Source organism: Coturnix japonica, chromosome 4 (assembly GCF_054131305.1).
Source record: "Coturnix japonica strain WE chromosome 4, WE-NBRP24, whole genome shotgun sequence".
NCBI classification, from domain to species: domain Eukaryota; kingdom Metazoa; phylum Chordata; class Aves; order Galliformes; family Phasianidae; genus Coturnix; species Coturnix japonica.
Window position 1 is genome coordinate 19,588,798 of NC_140666.1, and position 20,740 is coordinate 19,609,537.

Sequence of the window (20,740 nt, forward strand, 5' to 3'; positions counted from 1 at the left end):
AAAATGTAGTTAAGGTGCAAAATCTTTTCACTGTGGTCTTTCTCTGCCCTCTGCTGGCTATTGGTGAGACAAGGATTTATAAGGAAGAGAACGCTTTATCTGCAGGATTTTGAGTTTTATCTGTAAATGGTTTATCATCTGCATCTTGCTGCTGTCTAGATTTTTTTCCCCACACATAGAAAACAGTTGGTTCTGGGGGATTTACAGTTGCCAGAAGCATGAAAATGAGTTCTCTCCAGTCTTGTGTGCCTGGACAGAAAGTGGCTGCCTTGCAGGATAAGGTGCCAGGCTGGCTGATGGATCCTGCATGTCTCCCACATAATCTGCTGTTTCTCTCTCAGGTCATCCACACTTCTCAGCCTCACAGCACACGAGGGCGAGTGTTTCCTTTGGACAGCTGGGAGCTTGGGGCTCTGTGCTCCGTACTTATGGGGCTAACTGGTCTGGGTGCCATCTAGGTGCTCAGAGTGTACAAATGCTGATAGTGCCCCATACCAGCAGTCACCAGTGCTTTTACAGCATTACTGGGGTTTGTGATTTCTATGCACACTGTGCTGCATACGTGGGAAAATCAGAGGCTCATCCTGCACGGTGGGTCTGACTGGAAGCACCGGATTGCTGATCTACCTGTGTGTGCACGTGCCAGAAGATGTGCTGGCAGATACGCCTTCTGATAGAGCCGGGGCACTGGAGGCAAACCCAGGAGATCTCAGATCCTCCCACAGGTTTGGAGTTCTGCTTTAGAGCAGCTGCTGCAGATGTCTTTTCATAAGAGGAAGATGGAACAACTTCCTTTCTCTCTGTTTGATGAGAAACTGCGAGCAGTTTGCAACAGGATCCCGTGGTGACCTTTAGTTTGAGATTGTTTGATTGTCTCTCTGCCACAGAACATGTTGGGGATGCTGCAGGAGTGTGGCTTCCCCCTCCTTGCTCTGCTCAATGGCACTAATCAGGAAATGTGCATTTCTGAGAGCTGATCTTCAGAGCTTTATCTCCTGCTTGTTGCCAGCTGGCTGGGTTGTCTCCACCTATTGCGCTTACGAAGGAAGCACAAGTGAAGAAATATCGTTTTACTTTCTCAGTCCTCCTGCTGCCAAAGGAGCACTGCATTTCTGTCTGTAGCGAGGCATGATTTAGTTACAGAATGAAGATCCTGTATATTTATGGCATTTAATACGGTTATGTCTGACAATCATCTTATTTTTAGAAGAGACAAAACCTCTCTAAGCTGTTCAGATTTTCTTAGTAACCGTGAAGTTTGATCAAAATCTTGAATTAAATCCTATATTTAGTGCTATCTATACTGGGGTAGCTTTCTTTTTTCTTTTTTTTTTTTTTTTTTCCCCTTTGGAAGCGTTTTCAGCACTGTGAGGGAAAGGCAGGTTGCATCTGCTAGGCTGATAGTTACCAAACACCTGGGGATTTCAGGTCTCCACATTGAGCCTTGCCTTTCTATAGTTCACAGCCTTGACTTCTCCTACCTCCCTTAGTACCATCAGAGCAGTGATATGAACAGGGTCATCTGTAGGTTCTTCTGGCCCCTGAGCTGGAGGACTGTGTGTCCAGAACTAATCTGCCTGGGAGATTTGCTTTGGCTTTTTCCTCCTCCCGCTTGTTCCCCAATTAAGGGGAGTGTGCTGGAGCACTGGGCATGGTACAGAGAATTGGAGATGGAGCCTTACATCATCCACAGCCTCCCACTGTGACTTTGGGGTAATTGTAGCCTGTCTGCTTTGTTCTTCATTTGTAAATAAAGATAATAGTGCATCAGTGAAAGCTGAGGGTGTTTGAGGACTTGAACCATCAGAGGCACCCAGTTATTAGAAGGGCCGTGGAAGTGTGACAAATCTGTCTCAAACCGAGGGTAAAAGCCTCCCAGTGAAGAGCCCTCCTCTTTTCTTCTCCCGACCTTTCTAAACTAAATTTCCTGCTGATGTCTTAGCTCCAAGATTATACACATGGCTTCCACATCATCACGTGTCACAGAGAAGAGAATGAAAAGCAGGATTTCTAACCATGATTTTCAGAAAGAGAAATCCATTCCACGATTCTTGCTGTTGTCTCTATCAGGATCATTTCCTCCTGCAAGAGGAGGATGGAAGCTGGCTTTACTCAGGAGCAAGAGAAACACCAACGTTTTTCTCCACTAAGCTATAAATGCTAGTTTCTCATTTGGGTTAATGTTATCTTAGGGTATACCTGGGGATATTTGACTGCTTTATAGGTGCTGCAATCAATTGCCAGTGTCTGTAATAATAACTCCTAGGCTACTGATATAGAGGACTTGTCTTGTTCACGGTTGTTATCAATCATCTTCCAGAGAAACTACTGTTACTACCAAAGCCATTCAATTCTGTCTATATGTGAAGCCCTTTCTCTCTCCAGAAGGCTCCTTGTACCCTCCCGATGCCTCCAACAGCACAGCAATAACAACATTGCTGTTAGGTTTATTCACCTCCTGTCCTCTTCACAGACCATCTGTGGGCTTCTGTTCATGGAATTGGAAAAAGACCTTGGGTGACCTTTGGAAATGCCTGGAAGGGAGTGTCTTGTTAAGATTTTTGGGAATTAAGAGACTGACATCCTGTTACTAATTTAATTCACTCTTACATAGGTATTATTGTCAGCACGGCTCTTGAATTTTGCAGGAATTGTTCTTGCTGTGTATCATGGCTTTATTCTGAAAACTTGAAATGCTTATTTCTATAGTAGGATGGGCAGATCCTATTGTTCTGCTGGATAGGCACAGAGATGAGCAGATCGTTCTCCTAAACCTCACTGTTGCATTGTTCTACTACTGTGTGTTTCAAGTGCTGGAGATATTTCTACCACTTCTTAAATGTCTCTTGAGCATGGCCATGCTTGTAGATCTGTGGTAGCTGATGGGGTGTAGATAGCTGTAGGCTAAAAGTCAGACAGGAACAGTCTCTCATTTTCTTTAGACCACCAAAGGGTGCATCTGCTAATTCAGTTCGGGAATGCCAGCTGAAGCAGGTCTTTCAGTTGTCTGTCCATAATGTGCTTTGAGTGCACTAACTGGCCTTAACGACCCTGAGTACCCTTAAGTGGGGGACTACACTCATTATCCCAAGCGTTCATTCAAATTCAGCCCTGGGTGCTCAGTTTCCTAGACTGAGGTTAGAGCGGACTTTGGGCCCTCAGCACCCTCTAATTCACTCCCTGCTTGTGGTCCTGCTGGGGCTTGGTGACATTGGTGTGGACAAAATGCAATGCAGAACACAAATGTCTTCACCGCATGTTACCCTCGAAAGTGCCATTAGAAGTTGTTGGGACTCTCGCACCTATTGTGCTCACAGTTGGGAGCCCCATACAGAGAAAGTTAGGGCAAGCCAGAAAAAAGGTCAGCAAAACTTAGTCTTTCAGCAAGAAATAAAATGAAGAGGGTGCAAATTGCAGTGAGGAGATATAAGGTGTGCTGTACCTTTTTGGGAAGAAAGAAGTGCGTTCTTTGTTTCAGGTTTAATGTTATGTTGTTAAATTTCTTCTCTGAATCTTTTGTTTCCAGACAATGTCTCATCCTTCTCAACCATCCCCACGAGCACCTCCCTTCAAGGTGCTTGTGGAGAGATGTCGCTCTGTGCCGCTCTCCCAGAGCACCCCAATGGGGCTGGACCAAGTGGGTGGACGCATGCAGCACCTGCTCCGAAGACGTGGTGAGTAGCTTTGCTGCGGTTTTCCCCCTAAATCTTTGTCTTTTGGTCTTTCTAACATGGGCTAAAAAATGACAAATATGTCTTGTATCCACTCTTGTTATAGCCCTGGAGCCAGCTGAGGAGGCCTTTGATAGCCACATGCTAAAGAGTTTCTTTCTTTCTTGTAACTTTAATGTCTCTGAATGCAACCCCTGTAATTTGGCTGTGAGAAGATGAACAGATAGATGCACAAAGAGTAAAAGCTGTTCAGCAGCATTTGTGGGAGTTGTAATTCGGTAGTTTCCTCTTGGCTTTCTGTCTTCTTACCTGTTTTCGTTGTGAGTGTTTGGCATTTGGAGGTGTTGAGTGATGGATTCTGAGATCGTAACTCAGCTCTAATGTTTGTTTGGAAAAGAGCAAGATGTGAGTTGTGTGTTTTTTTCTGGGTGCTCTTCCTGAACAGATAGAGAACCCTGTGAGTCAAAGCCTGTGGTGAGCTACCTCTGCAGCACTTGATTAATGTAATTGTAATTTGTCCTGCTAAAAAGATGCTGGAGAAAGCACGACAGAATATATTTGCTGGAATGGTCTTGTGTTGGCAGGTAAATAAGCAGATGCTTGAATGGGCAACATGATTTTGTAGACCTCTAATTAAAAAGATTGATAATTGCTGTAAGAAAATCGTTTCTTGGAGGGGGCAGTGCTAGCACTAAGAATGCCCTGATTTAGCAATAGGGAAGCATGGGAATGCCGCCAGACTGCATTGGCACTGCTTGGGAGCGCACTGGGGATCTGAGCAGTTAATGGATGGCAGCGGCACATTAAGGATTAAGAAGAATCGGAAGGGAAAAGGCATAGCGGCTGCTTCTTTAATTGATGGCTCTTCTGTAGGGGCGCACACGCTTTTAGCAAAAGCATCTCTCAAAATGTGAGCATTACTGCCTTTGCACATTGCTCCCGAGTGCTACTATATTGGCACATTTCCTCTGGAGCCTGGTAGCAGCCTCTTGCTATAATCGGCACTTGCAATGCAGCTTGATTCTCTACGAGTCTAGAAAGTGAAATGCGTGCTGCTAAAAATAACAGCAGGGTGCCTACGTCAGCAGCGCATTTAGGAAATGGGTCTCACTGCAATCTCTCTCCCAGCAACGCTGGAAGAAAATCAGGATTGCTGCCCACCCAGGGCTGGGGCAGGGTACCAGCTCTGCTGTGCTCTGCGCTGTTGTCCTGGGCAGCAGGGAGTCCCCAGCTTCCCCAGCTATTTCATTTGGGAGGAGGCAGCCTGCAGTAAGCAGGCAGGGACATGTGCTTTAGCTGTGTAAGTAAAGGTGACCTAAACACCAGGAGCACAGATCCTGGACTGTGTGTGTCCCTGTCACCCAAAGCTTCAGACCTTTCATCCTTTGTTGTCTGGTTTCAGAGCCCTTGAGACTGACAGAATCTGAAACCCAAACAGGGGTTAGAAGTGCAGCTGGAAGAAGAAAATTAGGGTTGGTCTTTGTAGTGGAAATGCTAAATTGTCATGGCTTGAATCAGTGATTGAACACCTGGTGGGAAGGCAGGGCCAACCAGGGGAGCTCAGGTGCATACAATGTACCTGAGTGACCAGAAGGGGTGGAGCCAGGATCCACCCCTTCCCAGACCTCATTTAAGGGTTGGCAGTGGAGGTAGGAGCCTCTTGTTGGAGGTTCCTGCCTACCTCAGGTCTTCCAAGGGTCAGCAGTTAGTTGTTTTGTTTTTCTCCTTTGTTTCTGCATGCGCAGCTGCTGCGTTTGGGCTTATTCTTTCTTGCTGCAGCCTGGAATTTTGCTATCCCGCTCTTATTACTGTGCTTTCCACTGCATTATAGCATTACAGTCTTCTATAGAACAAGAGTTCTGGTATGTGTTTTCTATGGGTGCCTTTCTCCATGAAAGGGGTGACAAAGCTCTGTGGGCTGTGAATGGCCCTAGATGTGTATACACACACAGGAACAGACGTGAGTTCCACGTGCTGCATGGGTTATGTGTGCCCTCTGAAAGGAGCCCAAGCTGGGCCAAGGGGTTAACATCTAACCTCACTAGTTGTGGGAGGGGAAAACCCAGTCTTGCACAAAGTGACAGCTTAACCCCCCTAAAAGAAGGGTATAGTATAAGGAACTTAACATTTGGGATGGTTAGGAAAACAGTTTTGGAAGGTGGATTACCAGCCCTTCCTCACCACTTCCCTCATCTTTACAGTCTTGTGCTTGGGTGCATACAAACTGTACAGCCAAGCTGCGAGCTGGTGTGGACAGAGTAACTTAAAGCCAGATGAGAATTGCATTGGTCTGAAATGCTTGGGATGAGAAATAGCCACTGCTTTGAAAAGCAGCTTTTGTGGGCTTTCCCATTGTTGTCTTCTGTATAAATTTGGGAAGCTGTTTCTTTTTCAAGGAGTTGCATCATACGAACTGCAACAGTTATAAGGCTGGGATTTCTGCAGAGGTACAGTTAGCAGTTATGACCCAAGGAGCTATTGTACTTTTATTATTGGTCCATGTTGATGAGGCTCTTCTGCTACCTGGTGCATCTAGGAGAGCGCTCTAGCTTCACACCCAGCCTGTCTGACCTCACCTGCTCAGACCACCTCTTAATTTGGCTCTCAGCTCCTCATTTGTGCCTGCCTTTCTGTAGTATCCAAGCACCAAATAAAGCACCTAAATATCCTCTCTGCTCTCTTTTTCTAAAGAAGGGGTTGAATTAGTCTCTTGCAAACAATTTTGTTTCTTTCATTTAAAAGAACAGCCTCCACCCCCAGCCTGAGCTAAAGCACAGCATTTAGCTTTTGTCATTCCTCCTTTTTTATTTTTTTTTCCCCTTCCTTCTTTATTTCTCTGTTGGATTTTAAACTGGCAGCTGAGAACGAACTGGCTTCAAAGACTCTGAAGGTGCGCAGGAACGGCGGACGTAAGTGGAACCTCCTCAAGCCTGGAGCTGAGAAGCTGCAAATCAGTAGGGTAAGGTGGTGTTTGAAATATGCCTCTGCCTGCTTCAGGGTTGTTGTTTACTTACCACATATTTAGCCTTGGAAACTAACAACCTGCTTTACTAATGGCTTCCTGAATCTGCGGTTCCTTCAGCCACAGATGAGAGTTGTTCTTTTGTTATTAGAATTGTTTTATAGTGATAATAGTTGCGCTAACCTTTCCCATTGGATTAATTGCCCTCAGGTGCATAGCGGAGGCTTTGTGGTCTGATGGAGGCACTGGACCTCCCATTCCTTTGGCTGAATGATGCTTGCAAGTGGAGGAACAGTGACGTTTCAAATACCCTATAGATTTGCTCAGTGATTTTGATGATGCACTTCCACCCCACCCCCCATTCCTTTCTTACCACATGTCCATTGTCCATTGGGTTTGTTAGTGCTACCATTGCCATCTCTGTGACAGATTCATGACTGATTCTTTCCAGAAGAGTTTTGCAAATATAGACACTGTTTTGTTCTCTTTTTTTGTGTGTGAATGTTGCTATTAGCTGGAGAAGAAAAAGCTGTTGTGGGCCTTGGGATTTCCCTGTCTTTCTCTGTAAGCTGAAAGAATAATCAGGAAAGATAGCAAATAGTGGTTACATCTGTCTGATGTGCTTCCTTGTTTTTGTGTGGGATTGCTTTTTGTCTGTGCCATGCTGTGCGTTTGAAGTCTGAAGACCTTGGCTGTTCTGTGATCTTGTTTGGCATTTGTATCATTTGTGAGTCTGGCTTCGCTGGTAGCCGACACATAAAACTGAATAGTACAAAACACAATAGATTTGCTAGCTGGCGTCTACCATGATGCAAGGAAAGTTTTCTAGTGACTGGGCCAGAAGAGGTTTAGCCTTTGTTGTTCCTCTAGGGCAGACAAACAAAGGATGGTCTGGGAGCCAGGAATTTCCCTGCTGGAATTGACAGGAGGAAACTGGCCTCCTGTGGTTGTGTCTCTGCAGTTCTTCTCTCCGTTACTGTCCTTCCTTGCCAGTCCTTGATTACATAGCTTTTCCCTTTGATATCTGATGAGCTGCCTTCCCAAAATGTGATTTTTGAGGAGAAAAGCCTTTGTGCATGTTTTTCCACTGTAGAAGCAGTAAGTAGGTGGTGAGGCAGTTTTCTATGGCCTGCTTGTGTTGGGTGTTTCTCGGCTTCCAAGAGATACATACAGGGATAGACCACTGCTATCTTTTTGGTGGCTTTCTGGACTGCCTCTAGTTCTCTCCCCTGATTTTGGTGAGCTGAGATATAAGATAGAGGGCAGTGAACAAACAGAGCAGTTCAACCTTTCCTTTTCTCTCACCTCCATTTGGATCCTACCCTGTTTCTCAAAAATAAGTGCTGCTTTCACCTTGAAACAGCTGTTCTAGTTACAGGGATGCTGAACATCTAAGCTTTTGGAAGATAAAATGATCAAAATTCAGTACAGCTGTTTGCTTTCTGGGACAGAATAAAGCAATGCAACAGTAATATCCCTATAGAGGATATAGCAAGGATTGTTACTGCAATGAGACACGCTGTAAGCCCTATAAAAGAATCTCATCAGGTGTGTCAGAAACATTTCCATGTTTGGAATCTAGTGTTAACTAGTGCATAGGTATGTTTGGTCTACTTAGCAAATCTAACACTTTCTTAATCTGTTAATAGGAAATGTATGTTTCTCAGCCTTTGTAGATGTCCTTCCAGCTCTGCTCAGAAGTCAACACGTTGTTCTGTTCTTGCATAATATTGCTAGAAAATACACAGAAAACAGTATGGTTTGTGTCCTGAGTCATCTCAAAAAGCTAGACTTGTTTCTGGTTGAGAATAGAGCTTTTAACATGAGATTACCCTGACAAAGGCAGCTGAGAATTAAAGCTTCTGCAAACCAGAAATACTGCTGATGTTTGGGAAATGATAGGTAGGAAATTTTCTTTCTCCAGTGGAGAAATATAAGGAGGATGTGAAACTGAAAAGAGAAATGAGCTCCTTGTGAGCACATAGATGGGTATGTGATTCTTGGTCAGACACAGATGTGCCAAAGACCCTTTTGTCACTGGGGCACAGGATTGGTTTGGGGTGCTGAACAAGCTGATATTGGAGACTTGTTTGGCACTGCCATTAGGCAGCTGTTGCTCAGCCTGAATTACAGTGAATGAGCAGGTGTGAAACCTGTGCTGGAGTCTATAAATCAGAGTTATTGTGGTGAACACCACCAGAGCAGATATATAAATGTGGCTCACAACAGCAGTGCTGGAAAATTCATCTGCTGCCTCTGCCCCAAGCTGAGTGAAGATATATGGGTCTCTAAATCATCTGTTTGCCAGAAAGAAATTTCTTCATTGGCAAGATTTATAAATTTGAGATAAGATTTGTGAACTTGGGTGTCTCTTGTCAGGTGTGTTCATTGACAGGTGCAGAACTAGTACAGAAAGCAGTGATTTATACTTCCAAACCAGATGCCGGGCTTCCGAAGAAACTGCTTGATTTCTGTCTTGAATGGAAATGCCTGGGGTAGAGAGAGAGCAAAAGGAAACTGACAAAGCATTAGGCTTGTCTTGGAGGCATCAGTGCCATCTTGGTCCTTGGAGAGATGTGTTTACGCCAGTGAGTTTGGACACAAACCTTGGAAATTTCCTATGGGACAGATAACATTTATTATAACACTTAGTGGGAGGGAATGAGGAAAGTGAAGCACCCCAGGGTGGTATATGGAGAGCCTTACAGCAATAATTATTCATTTCTCTCTTAATTTCATGAAGGGAAAAAAGGAAATGGTATCAAACTGAGTTGTCCTGTGAAAGTTTTCAGTATTTTAGGCACACATCTCAGCCTGAAGAAAACTCTATACTGAAACACTTCATATGCAAAGCATTTCATTTTGTCACTGTGGTTGCTTGAAGCCTTTACTTTGATGGGAGCAATTTGGTGCAGTTAAGACAAACTTGCATGGGACTGGCAGGTGCCCAAATCTGCAGGCTGTGCTGCAGCAAGAAACTGAAATGCCAAAAGAAACTTCCAAAAGGCTGCAGTAGCTCTGACAGAGCCCTTGGCATCTGATTTACCTCTGTGATTTACTGGTATGTAGCTGAGCCCTTTGGAGAATGGACAAGGGAAGAAGTGAGTTACTTTTTCCAACCCCAGAGCTATTCTGGGAGGTGTTTTATTGGTCAGAGTGGCTGATGGGAGATACTCCAGAAGGAGATTCAGCCCATTCTGGAATTAGAACCATCCACTTGATGAGCATCGGACAGCTTTAATTTTTAGTCTCTAACTTAGCAATGATGATGACAAACATTCATGTTCTCTGCTACTTCTCCCATTTGTGTTGTGTGCTCTTGTACAAAGGACAAAGGCCTTACTTTGTGTGCTGGATGAAGGCCACAGCTGAACTACTTTGAATGGAAACTTTGCATTGACTCTCGCATCTTCAACATACTCTATATTAACAATCAGTAGACCTGCTGTGCAGTGTTGAATGTTTGTGAAACCCCACCAACCCAACCTGTCCTTGCTCTTCTTCCCAAACCACAAGCTGTGTTCAGAAGCTGCTTTGAGCTTCCATTCCTACCCAAAGCTAATACCCCACTGACACTTTTGTAAGGAATAGGATTTTCAAGCAAACTGCAGCCTGCAAGAAAGAGGAGTGAAGGGAAAGCTGATTTGGGTTCCCTCACGCTGTGCTGAGATGAATAGGTTATGCTGGTTGGTATTCTGCACCAGCTCTTTTGCTTGCTATTTTTATCACCTAGCATAATGCTGAGTTTGCATTTTGTTTAGTGGGGTTATTTTTTTCCTGTTTGAAATGTGTCCTGCACCGTGTTTCTCTTGGCTTGCTACTTTGGGGAGGAAGGGGATGTGGAAGGGACTGCAGACTGCTGCATTCTGATACGTGAGCTGTGTGTAATCATAGTCATTTTTTAGCTCTTCTATCCACATGAATAAGCTGATAGAAAAGCGCTGTCCTGTGGTTTTCCGGGTGCTAATTAATTTAAATATCACCAATATTTAAATTAACATTGATGAGAGTGTTATATGCACATGAAGAGGGCTGCCAGAAAAACACGTCGTCTTTTAATCTGTCTTCCTTCATTTTGAACATTGAGCTCTTCTGCTGCCTCGGTGCGTCTCATCTGTGTGTCTTCTGGGGTTTATTTTATATCTTGATAAACCGATTACATTGCTATTCGTACTAGTGCTCTGGAATCTTTGTGTAGCTCTTTCCATTGCTTTCCTCCTCAAAGTCACTCGTAGGCACTTGTAAATGTGTGTGTGCTATCTTGTTTAAAGAATATAGAAAAGACAAAAGGGGGAAAAAAGACCCGCTAATTCATTGTGGAAACAGCAGTTCAGTCCAAGTTGACTGATCCCAATGACCCTGTTGTGGAGACTTGTGACTCCAGTGCTGGCAAATGCTACCTCTGTGTCTATGTGAAGAGTGCTCAGCAAGGATCTCTGGGTGAGTGGCATTTGCGGCAGTAGGAGCCTTTTAAGCACCTGAGGTCTGATGTGTCTAATCTGATTTTGTTTATGAACTGGTCAGAGCACATTGAATGCATGTGTATAGTCTGCAGTGAACTTTAGGTCATCCCCAAACCCATCTGCATCCATTTCGCATGAGTGGTCCATGCTTTGAGCTCGCTCCCTGGTGACTGTGATGGAATAGCAGCGCAAAACATGCTTTAGGATTCCTAATAGCAGAACTGAACAGAGCTTTGGTTATTTTGTCATGCTTTAGAAATAGCATTTAATGCTGCTGTGTTCTGTACAGAGCAGCGGTGGGGGAACATAAGCTTTGCTTAGTTGGGTCTTACACTAGCAGTTTCTCCACCACACCTGGAGACAAACAGGTTTTTAGTGTGTAGGAATCCTTAGAGGAAGGAGAAGCTTGATGTGAAGAAACACTGAGTTTGGAGTGGTGAATTTCTCTTCTAGATAGCAAGAGAGATTTGAAGTTCCAGACTTAGAAGAGGTTCTCAGCTGTTTCAAGGTTAGGTGTAAGTCTATATTAAGAATCTTTCGCTTCATGACGGTCTTTATAGCATAATTAAACCTTGGGACATTTTCTGTGCAACTACAGATGGTAAGTGCTGCATCCTATGTGGTATTAAATGTGAGTGGAATGGTGACTGTACACAATCACCTCTTCTGTAGTGCAGATTAAGCTCTCCTCTGAAATACCAACTTGGAATGGATTCTTTTCCCTATTGCTCCATAGTTCTACCTTCATTTCTCTGCTTCACCTCAATACTCAGCTCTGTCACTGTGTTTCACTTTAGGATACGGTTTATACAAGAGAGGCTTTAATATAAACTCAATTTGCATTGCGTTGCTAAAACCTTAATAACATTCTGCTTGGCAGCTCTGTGTGGTTTGCCCTTCCCCAGTGCACTATGTTCTTAATAAACCAAAGTCTGTGGTAGGTGTAGCATAAAAAAATCTCTGAGTAAATATTGGAATAAGTGCTTTTGTAGTGTTTCCTAAGCTCTGGCTGCATTTGTGATTCAAGACCGCTGCAGCGCTGCCAGTATGTAGCTGAAAAGGAGCTAAATTTGGGAGGGAGAGGTGAAAGCACAGTCATAGCTTCACAACCTCTTCTGAGACATGATTTTTAGATGCATTATTCACATGAAAGTGCACAATGAGTAGGGGAACACATCCAGAAACTCACTGAAAGTTGATGGGGAAATGGTTATGGTGCGTAACCATTATGGTTACAGACCTCATATGGTCCTGTAAGGCATGAAGTCTGAAGCCCTTCACTGACCCAACTGAAGGCTGTTCCTTTGCAGGGCTATACCCTTGGATTCTGTGGAGGTGGCAGGGCTATCCTGCTTCTGTGCTGTTGTAAGCTGTGTGCGACACAGTGCTGCGTCCTCAGCTGTTGATTTGCTTCAGTTGACACTCTGGAAGGGAGATCTGTGATTATCCTTGCAGCTCGTTTCCTCCATCTTTTCCAGTCAGATTATAATTGTGTATTTTGGTGGAGATGTATTGGCACTCTGCTGGTACTTGGGGAATGAGGAGTATAACATTCATAGGGTGAGAAGCTGCATAGGAACATGGGTGTTATCCCAGTGAAATCATGTAGCCTGCAATGAGCTTCTTGATGAATAAGGGAAAACGTCATCTCTTAATGGACTATGCAGAATATAGGTATTGATCTCCCTAATAAATCACTTTCTATATGTAATACGTAAGGAAATTTATTATCCTGTTGTCTCAAACCTTGAGAGATCAGTCTGATTTGAACAAGAATTTAATGTTAGCTCCATCAGGTGTGATGGGGTCAGTGGTTGCACTCCTATGCATCTGGAATAATAGATGGAATCATAGCTGATTGCACAGTGGCTTTTGTCAGTCTTAAACTCTGTTTGCTGTCACAACACCAAGATACCTGCAACAGCAGGGTGCATTGCAGTGTCCTCTGAAGATTATGGGAAGCTGCAGAGTCCAGAAAGTAAGAGCCAGCATGAAGGGAAGCATTGCCTTATCAGGGAAACATTCCACAGCCTGTGGTTGCTGGGGACTGCCTTTGAAGGGGTCTTTTGGCAGAGCCTTGGACAGCTCTTGTCCTCAGCAGGCGATATAACTGGTGCTGAAAGTAGAGACCTGCTGCAGCCCCAGTTGCTTCCCAGTTAAGGACTTCTGTTATGTAAATCTATTAGCTAATGAAGTGTGGTCTTTTGCCATTCTGTTTGTCTGCTATTGCTTTGTGTGGTGGTGTCAAATTTAGGGTGTCTCCTCAGTGGTGTTACATGTGATTTAGTAAATGACAATGAGGAAAACAAAAAATAACTGCTGCAAGCCAGAAAAGACCTGATGCCAAGCACAGCTGGAGTGGGATGCCTGAGAATCAGATTGCTCGGGGAGAGATGAGTCAGTACTGAATGATTCCCCTTTGCATTCCTCCTCACGCAAGAACTTAGCATATCTAAAAGCAGAAGTGCCTCCACCGTTGTTCATTGTATGATGGGTGCTCCTCAGTTCTGCCTCTTGACATGCTTCCAAATTTTTAGGTGAGTTCAACCTTGCCTGGAGAAACAAGTAAGTCTCCCCGGAGCCAGGCAGAAATTGTTAACTGTCTTTTAGAGGAGGTTTGCTATGCTGTAGGGTTCTCAGTGCTGCTCTGATGTCTAGATGTGGGAGATTTTGACCTATTATCCAATCAGTGTCAGCACAGTGCTGGCGAGGGGATTGAGCTGAGCTGCGAGCAGCATGTTGCCAGGCAGTGAAAGTGCTGCCTTGCTGCAGTTGCCCTTTGCATGGACTGCAGTTGGATGATAGCCTCTACTGGCCCTAGGAAGTGGGAAAGCAAAGGAAAAGCTTTCATTTACCTTCTTCTCAAGACTTTTCTGTAGCCGTGATGCATTCAGGTCCCATGGCAATGCTGCCTTCATTTTTGGCATTGCACAGGGTAACTGCCAGAAGCTGTTCTGTGGGATTCCTTTATCTTGTTAGTGATGCCTCCCAGCTGCTCAGATGTGAGAAATTCCCTCCTGGAGATGTGGAAGGAGAGCCCCTGCTCTGATCTCTGTCTCTTTACTGCAGTAGGGTTTCGTCAGGGATCGAGCCATCTGTGTTCTTATCTTACAGGTTTATCTGTGTGACTCCACTAGAGTTGATGGGTATGTACAGTGACGTGCCTCAAACCCTCTTAATGCTGGGCACAGGGATGGAGAGCAAGTGAAGTGTCTCAGAACCAAAGAGAGCAATGATCCTGCCCAAATATGAAGCTCGCACTCAGGCAACACAGGAGCAGGGCAAGGCTTTGGCTCAGTGTGAAGTAAGACCCCAAAGGGGCAGTGCTTTACATCATGCAAATCAGCTGTGCAGGTCAGGAACTGCTGACCATTAGATCAGCTTGTATGAATGCTTTAGTTCCTTATTAGCGCCATCTTCTCTTCTAAGGTACCTTACTTTGATTTCTAACACTCGACAAATACCAGATATTCCTCCAGAGTGGTCTGTGATTACAGCTCAGTTTTGACAGCTGAGAACCATCCAGCTGACAATCTGAAACGCTGCTATTTTGAGCTCTGCTGTTGTTCTCAGCTACCAGCGGTAAGTTTGCATTTCCCATGGATGGGATTGGGGATTGATGTGGGTTGTTACGAATCAGGTCCGCAGTAGATCGGGCCATGTTGAAGATTGTATTGTGTAAAATGGTTGTCTGCCTTAGCCAGTTTGGGTCTTTTTTTCTGTTTTGATACTCTTTCAGACAAAACAGAGCAGAATGAAGCCCCCACATCCCAGACAGTCATTACTAAATAATTTGGTTTGTTTTACTGAAGCGTTTTACAAACCCTTCTGCAGAAAGATATGCTTCTTTCCTACCATTTTCTTCTTTCTTTTTGGCCCCAGAATAAAGGCAAACTGAACTTTACAAGCACTTCTTAGGAGTCAGACGTTTCCCAGCTATTATTTTGCAAACTATTAGAGCGGCAGATCATGAGGTGGGAACCTAGTTATGCAAACAAAGTGGCCACGTCACTGTTGGCCAAAAATAGCTTCAGTACATGTGCAGTAAGGTGGAAACGAAGGCCCTTGGTGTACATAGAGCAAACAGTGATGGGAGGGAGGCGAGAGGGGAAGCTGCAGCTTTTTGTTTAGAGCCTCTCAGGAGACATGTAGAGAAAGTGTGTTTTCCAGAGAGGAGCAAAGTATTACTGCTCACAGTTTCAGGATGGGAGTTACTGCCTTTCCTACACGGAAAGAGAGCTCAGGTTTTGAGAGATGACACTTTGTTCCCAGAGGTGTTAATAATTTTTAATATCCACAAAGAGCACATAGAAATACTGGAGGATAGTTCAAAATTGTGTCTGTCTGCTCCTCTCAAGAGAAGGCGTTCACATCTCATCGTGGAGCTTTTCTTTGCTACTTAAGTCTGTTTCCATTTCAGCTTCACCAATGCAATGCCCCCATACAATTTTGAGACCACCCTACTAGCTATTAGCTGTGTGAACTCACTGTCTTTTAATTTTACTGAGCATTTGCAGCAGGGATGTGGTCTGGCATCCTTTTATGTGCTGCATGGTACCTTTCACCAGGCTTAAAATAACCATTTTTTTCCCTTTATCCAGTAGTATTACTACACTGCTCTCCTTTTGCAGTGATGTGTTCTATTGCTGTACATGGATGTTAGGAAATCACATAGCATTTCTTGCCAAATAGAGATACAGTTCTGAGTAAATAAAGGAGACAAAATAGTAACTCCAGTATGGAAAAATCTCCTGCTTGTCAGTGTGTAGATGTAGTTTCCATTGGATTGAAGTCTTTTTGTTGTTGCTGTTTGTTTCTTTTTAATGAAGACTTGCAATTTCTTATCTTGCAGTACTTCTCTGGATGAGTGAAAAGGGGCCTATAAAGTTGAGCAAATGCTTGCCAGCTCCTGTAATGAGCGAGGCAACTCCCCAGCACTGTTTACTACCTATTCCTCACAGACCTCAAATGGGAATTATTTCTGTACTCATCCAGAATTGTGAGTGCTTACCCAGAATATCTTATTTAATGCGATGAAATAGGAGTTCTATATTTCTGCTCTGGTTCTTTCCAAAGCTATGTATAAATGTTTTCTCCTGAAGATATCCCCAAATGGAGATTTATGGTTTGGGTTCCCCCACCTCCAGTTTTGTCATGTTTTGTGCATGTGTCCAAGAAACAAAGGCTTTGGTAACGCAATGAATCTTTCAGGTGTTAAGATAATTTGCCTCATGCAGACCTGAGTGTTCTTCAATCAGGATGCCTGTGCGTGTTGCTGTTCAGGCTGTGCCAGGTGAACGTTGTGGTGTTCCGAAGTAGCACATCCCAAGTGACAACTGGCAAGGGGATGTTAGCACTGATTTATTGGCTTGTCAATTAAACAAGAACACTAGGATTCTCAGTGCATGTCTGAGAGGTTAAGTATTCTGGTGACAGCAAAATATCAGCTTCTTGAATGTAACGGCTTTTTCCTATACATTTATGTTTAATTAAAATATTCGTACATCCTGCACTCTTCAACATTAATTCGGAGATTTATTTTGAACCACTGCCAGGGGAATACATTGTTATGGCATCCTCTTTCCACATCTATTAGCAGGAAGAGGATAATTGAGGAAATCTCACACAGATTTAATTGGGGACTGAGGGCAGGAGCAGGGAGGGGGAAAAACACAACACAGAAGTAGGTCAGAAGTTTGGCGGTGGATAACTCTTGCTTGACACTGAGCAATTGAGTGGAACGCTGCTGTTGTAGGCAGCCGTGGTCCTGCTGCAGATTTGGGGTTAACTGAGTAGCTGGTAGTGATATGAGAGGAGATGCCTGCCATGCTGCTTACATAACATGCTGCATGTAGGCTGGTGTGGCTCTGAGCTGCTTCTGTGGCCTGGAGCGTGGTGCAGCCACTCTGCGGGAGTTGCAAGGGCAGGCAGCGATCCCCTGCAGCTTTGCACAAAATGGGTAAGGAAATGGGGTGTCTGTGAGCAGTGCAGCCTGGATTTGAGGCAGGATTCATGCAATTTTAGGATCCGGTCAGGAAGGCAGGCATCACACTTTGTTTTGCTGCTGCCTGTGCTGCAATCCTGGCAAGGGTGAGAGCCTCAGACTGCAAGGGGAATGTGTGCTCCCTTCACACCCCATCAGCCCCTTGCTTGTGCTATGAAGGCACAGCCTTGTGTGAGGCAGCAATGCCTCGGCAGCCTCTCAGGTACATTCAGGGTCTTCCTACTATCTCATTATTTGCTTTTTTTGCCTGGTGCAAAAGCATGACACTGTTCTGTAAATCTGCATTAGCAGCTCCTTTTGCTGATGCTTTTGCTGTCTGGTTACATCTGCATGCCTTCTATGCTGAACTCTGGATGCACGACGCAGATGCACAAGCAGGCTGCATTCAAAAACCTCATCAAGCTGCAGTTATTTTGTCAGGGCTCTAAAAACATGCAGAATTTCCTTGGGTCACTGTTCTGTTTCCTGGACTATGATCTGGTGGCTCATTTATTGAGTTTTTAGACACAGGTCAAACTTGCAGTGTAAGCTTTGGGTCTATACGTTGGTTGGACTTTCTGTTCTGTGCCTGGAGAGTCTCCAGAGCAAATGATAGAGCCATGAGATAATTAGCAGGTAATCATGGTCAGCTGTGCTATTTTTTTTGCATATAATCTTTCTGACTCAGTGTGATGCTGGAAGACTCCTAGGTTTGTTGTCTGCCAGCGTTCCCTCCCTCCAAGGGGCAGCATAGCAGCATCCATGCAGCAATGGGAGACTGTTGGCTCTTCAGGTGTAGGATGCTGCGGGTATCAAGTGTTTAATTTGTTTTTATACTGCTGGGATTGCAGTCCTTGGTGTGGTTTTGTCCCTTCTTGGGAATTCTTGTGATTCGTGAGTATGGCACTGTGGCACTGGGAAGGTGATGTGCTGTGCAGCTGGGATTGCTGTGCTTGGAGATGAACAGGAAGAGGCAGCCACAGGGTGGGCAGCCTGGGAGGGTGCACAAACACCGTGCACCAGTGTAGAATCAGGTGTGCTTCACTCATGGTCTCCCAAAACCTGAGCTGTGCAAAGCCTGCGGCTGGTACCTTTTGCAGCCCTAGCTGCCTGCTGCCAGCCTGATGGATTAGCTCCAAGCTGGGAGCAGAGCAGCTGGAGCAAGAGATGCCTGTGCTGTGTTTGTTGCTCAATGTACCTTGTGGCCCTTGGTTGAGACCAAACCCGTTGTTCTGAGCTTGTGCAAACAGTAAGAAGCAGCGTTTGCCCTGAAGAGCTCCCAGTGCAAACACAGGCAGACACTTTTGAATAGACAAAGTGGGAGCAGAGAAGGGCTTTAATTACAGATTTTGCTGTTGAATATTTTTACCAGGTTTCCTAAACGTCTCTACCACCGGCACTGCCAATCCAAAGCATCAACAGATATGGTTCTGACTTAGAAACCAATGTAATTAAGAAATATAAACACACAGTAAAGGGTGGAGGCTATTTGCCTTTGTTTTTTGAGCCTTGAGGGAGCCTCTTCTTGAGCTTTTTCATCTGGTTACCCCGAGCAGAAGCTTGTATTAGAAAAAAAAAAAAAAAAAAAAGGGAAATAATTCTCATGACAGCAGCAGGTCATGCACTGTTTCTCAGGCCATAATACAGAGCAAACCCCTGCCTGCCACTCTGAGGCTTTTGCTGCCGTACTTTATTGCCAAGGTGTTTGGGTTTCGTTGTCACTGCCCTCTTGTTGAAGAGTTGCCCTGTGGGTGCTGTTGCTGCGGTTAACTCATGTATTTTCTCTGGGATGAATCTTTCTTTCCAGCTACCAGTTGTAAAGCCCACGGGGGTTGCAGATGCGTCGGCTTCTGCTGGAACAGTACGTACAAAAAATAGAGTCCTCAAGGACGTGACTTTGTGTACTACCGTGGCTGATGTCAGAGGATGGAAAGGTCTTGTTTTCTCCGGAAATCTTTATTCTTAATGCACATTCGAGAAAGAGAAAGGCAAAAAAGTGTGTTCTGCTAAACCTAAGTTAAGAAGCCTGTTCAATTTTTAAGCAGTTACATAAAACCATCAAAGTCTGACAGCAAAGAGATGCAAGTTTGTGCAAAAGAGAAAAGAGGGAAAAAAAAGAAAGCTGAAATGGAGTGTTAAAGTTAATTCCCCCAGGCTTACACCTCCAACAGCCTTAGCTCATAGATGAACCCGTTCCTGATCATTTGCTGCTTGTTTCTTCCCCCCCCCTCCTTCCCTGACAAAGGTCTTTGTGCTGATGAACTCTTGGCTGACTGTGGGTCTTATTCCAGCACTCTGCTGCTTTTGCTAAACCAGCTGTGGGTCCAAGTGAGCATTTCTGTGCTGCCTTTGGGGAGACAGACTTGTGGACATAATGGGAGAAGGGCCTGTCTGAAATACAGACATGTGCTTCTGCTCTTCCACAGCCAGCTCTGTATGAGGATTCCTGTTAGCTACCACTAATGTTAACTGAGCAATTCCTCAACACCCCTTCACCATTTTTTCTCCAAATGCTTTGCCAATAGCAAGTCAGGAGCGGAGCAGCACATCCTTGGTAGACAACAGATCTTCTGAAAGGGCTCGTGCTGCACGATCACTCCTGTGGATAATGCATAGAGAAAGCTGTTTCAGGTCTGTATGAGTAATGTTAATCTATTTATATCTACTACCTAGATACTGGAAATCCATTATATCTGGTTCTGTCTAGACGTGATCGAGGACATACTCCCATTATTTTTTGATAGCATTAATATTCAATCAAGCCTTTGTCTTAAAGCGTATTCTGAAAGCTGTAGTTATTGAGGAAATTCATGAGGAGTAAAAAGAAGTTGTCCTCTGACAAAAAGAATGTCACATCCCAGAAGTACACATGGAAAGTAGCAGGCACATCTGCTGTCCTAGTGATTTCCTCCCAGCACCGCAGCAGCTCTGAGCTCTTGTTCCTATGTGGCTGAATAGGCAAATGAAACTGAGAAAGGCATGAGATGTCCTACATCTGATGTGCTGGAGGACAGCTGTGGTGAAACTGGACTAACTGCTCTTGGCTTCTGCCTATGTTACAGTCCTTTTTCTTTGCTTCTTAGTGTTGTATTCAATATGAAGAACTTAGCTTTGGTTAATTGTAGCTACTTGCTTTTATCACATCGGCTGCAAAAAAGATACTTAAGATTAAAATTGCTACCACATCTGTCATGAACACAGCAATTACTCCGATTAAGTCTTCAGGAAATCCTTTAAGGGTGTTTGATTGGTAGCTGGGAGCTCTGGTTTGCCACTCTTGAGACTGTGGAGTGTTTTCAATGGGTTTGAATGGACTGTGGAGTGTTTTCAATGGGTTCAGAGCACAAAAGTTTCTGTACTCTGTGTCCATCTGAAGAGCTACCCCTGTGCCCATGTGGCAGGGTCTCATTGGGACTTTGGTTTAGTCAGGCTTTGCTACAGCTCTCAGTGCTGAGAAATTCACTGTGTAAAGGTATTGTTCTGCCTTGTCACAGCTGGGAGAATCTTCCTTTCATTGTGTCTGTTAAAGAGCTGCCACATGGCACTGCTACATGGCATTGCCAAGGTTGTTGTGTTTCAGGGACAAGTGCTTGCTCTTGTTTACAGTGCTGTGGGGTTTTCTGGAATGACAGGTGCTATATGAGTGCAAATAATTGTCTTC

The 20,740-nt window shown here is 44.5% G+C and overlaps 1 protein-coding gene across 3 annotated transcripts in view; it reads left to right on the forward strand.

Annotated features, from left to right (window-relative positions):
* Positions 1 to 20,740, forward strand: part of ARHGEF9 (Cdc42 guanine nucleotide exchange factor 9) — a 171,638-nt gene that overhangs the window by 18,982 nt on the left and 131,916 nt on the right. For all 3 annotated transcript variants that reach the window (XM_015860489.3, XM_015860490.3, XM_015860488.3), the window contains exons 3-4: positions 3,527 to 3,674; positions 6,530 to 6,630. In XM_015860489.3, coding sequence (XP_015715975.2) covers positions 3,527 to 3,674; positions 6,530 to 6,630 — 249 coding nt within the window. The remainder of the gene's footprint in view (positions 1 to 3,526; positions 3,675 to 6,529; positions 6,631 to 20,740) is intronic.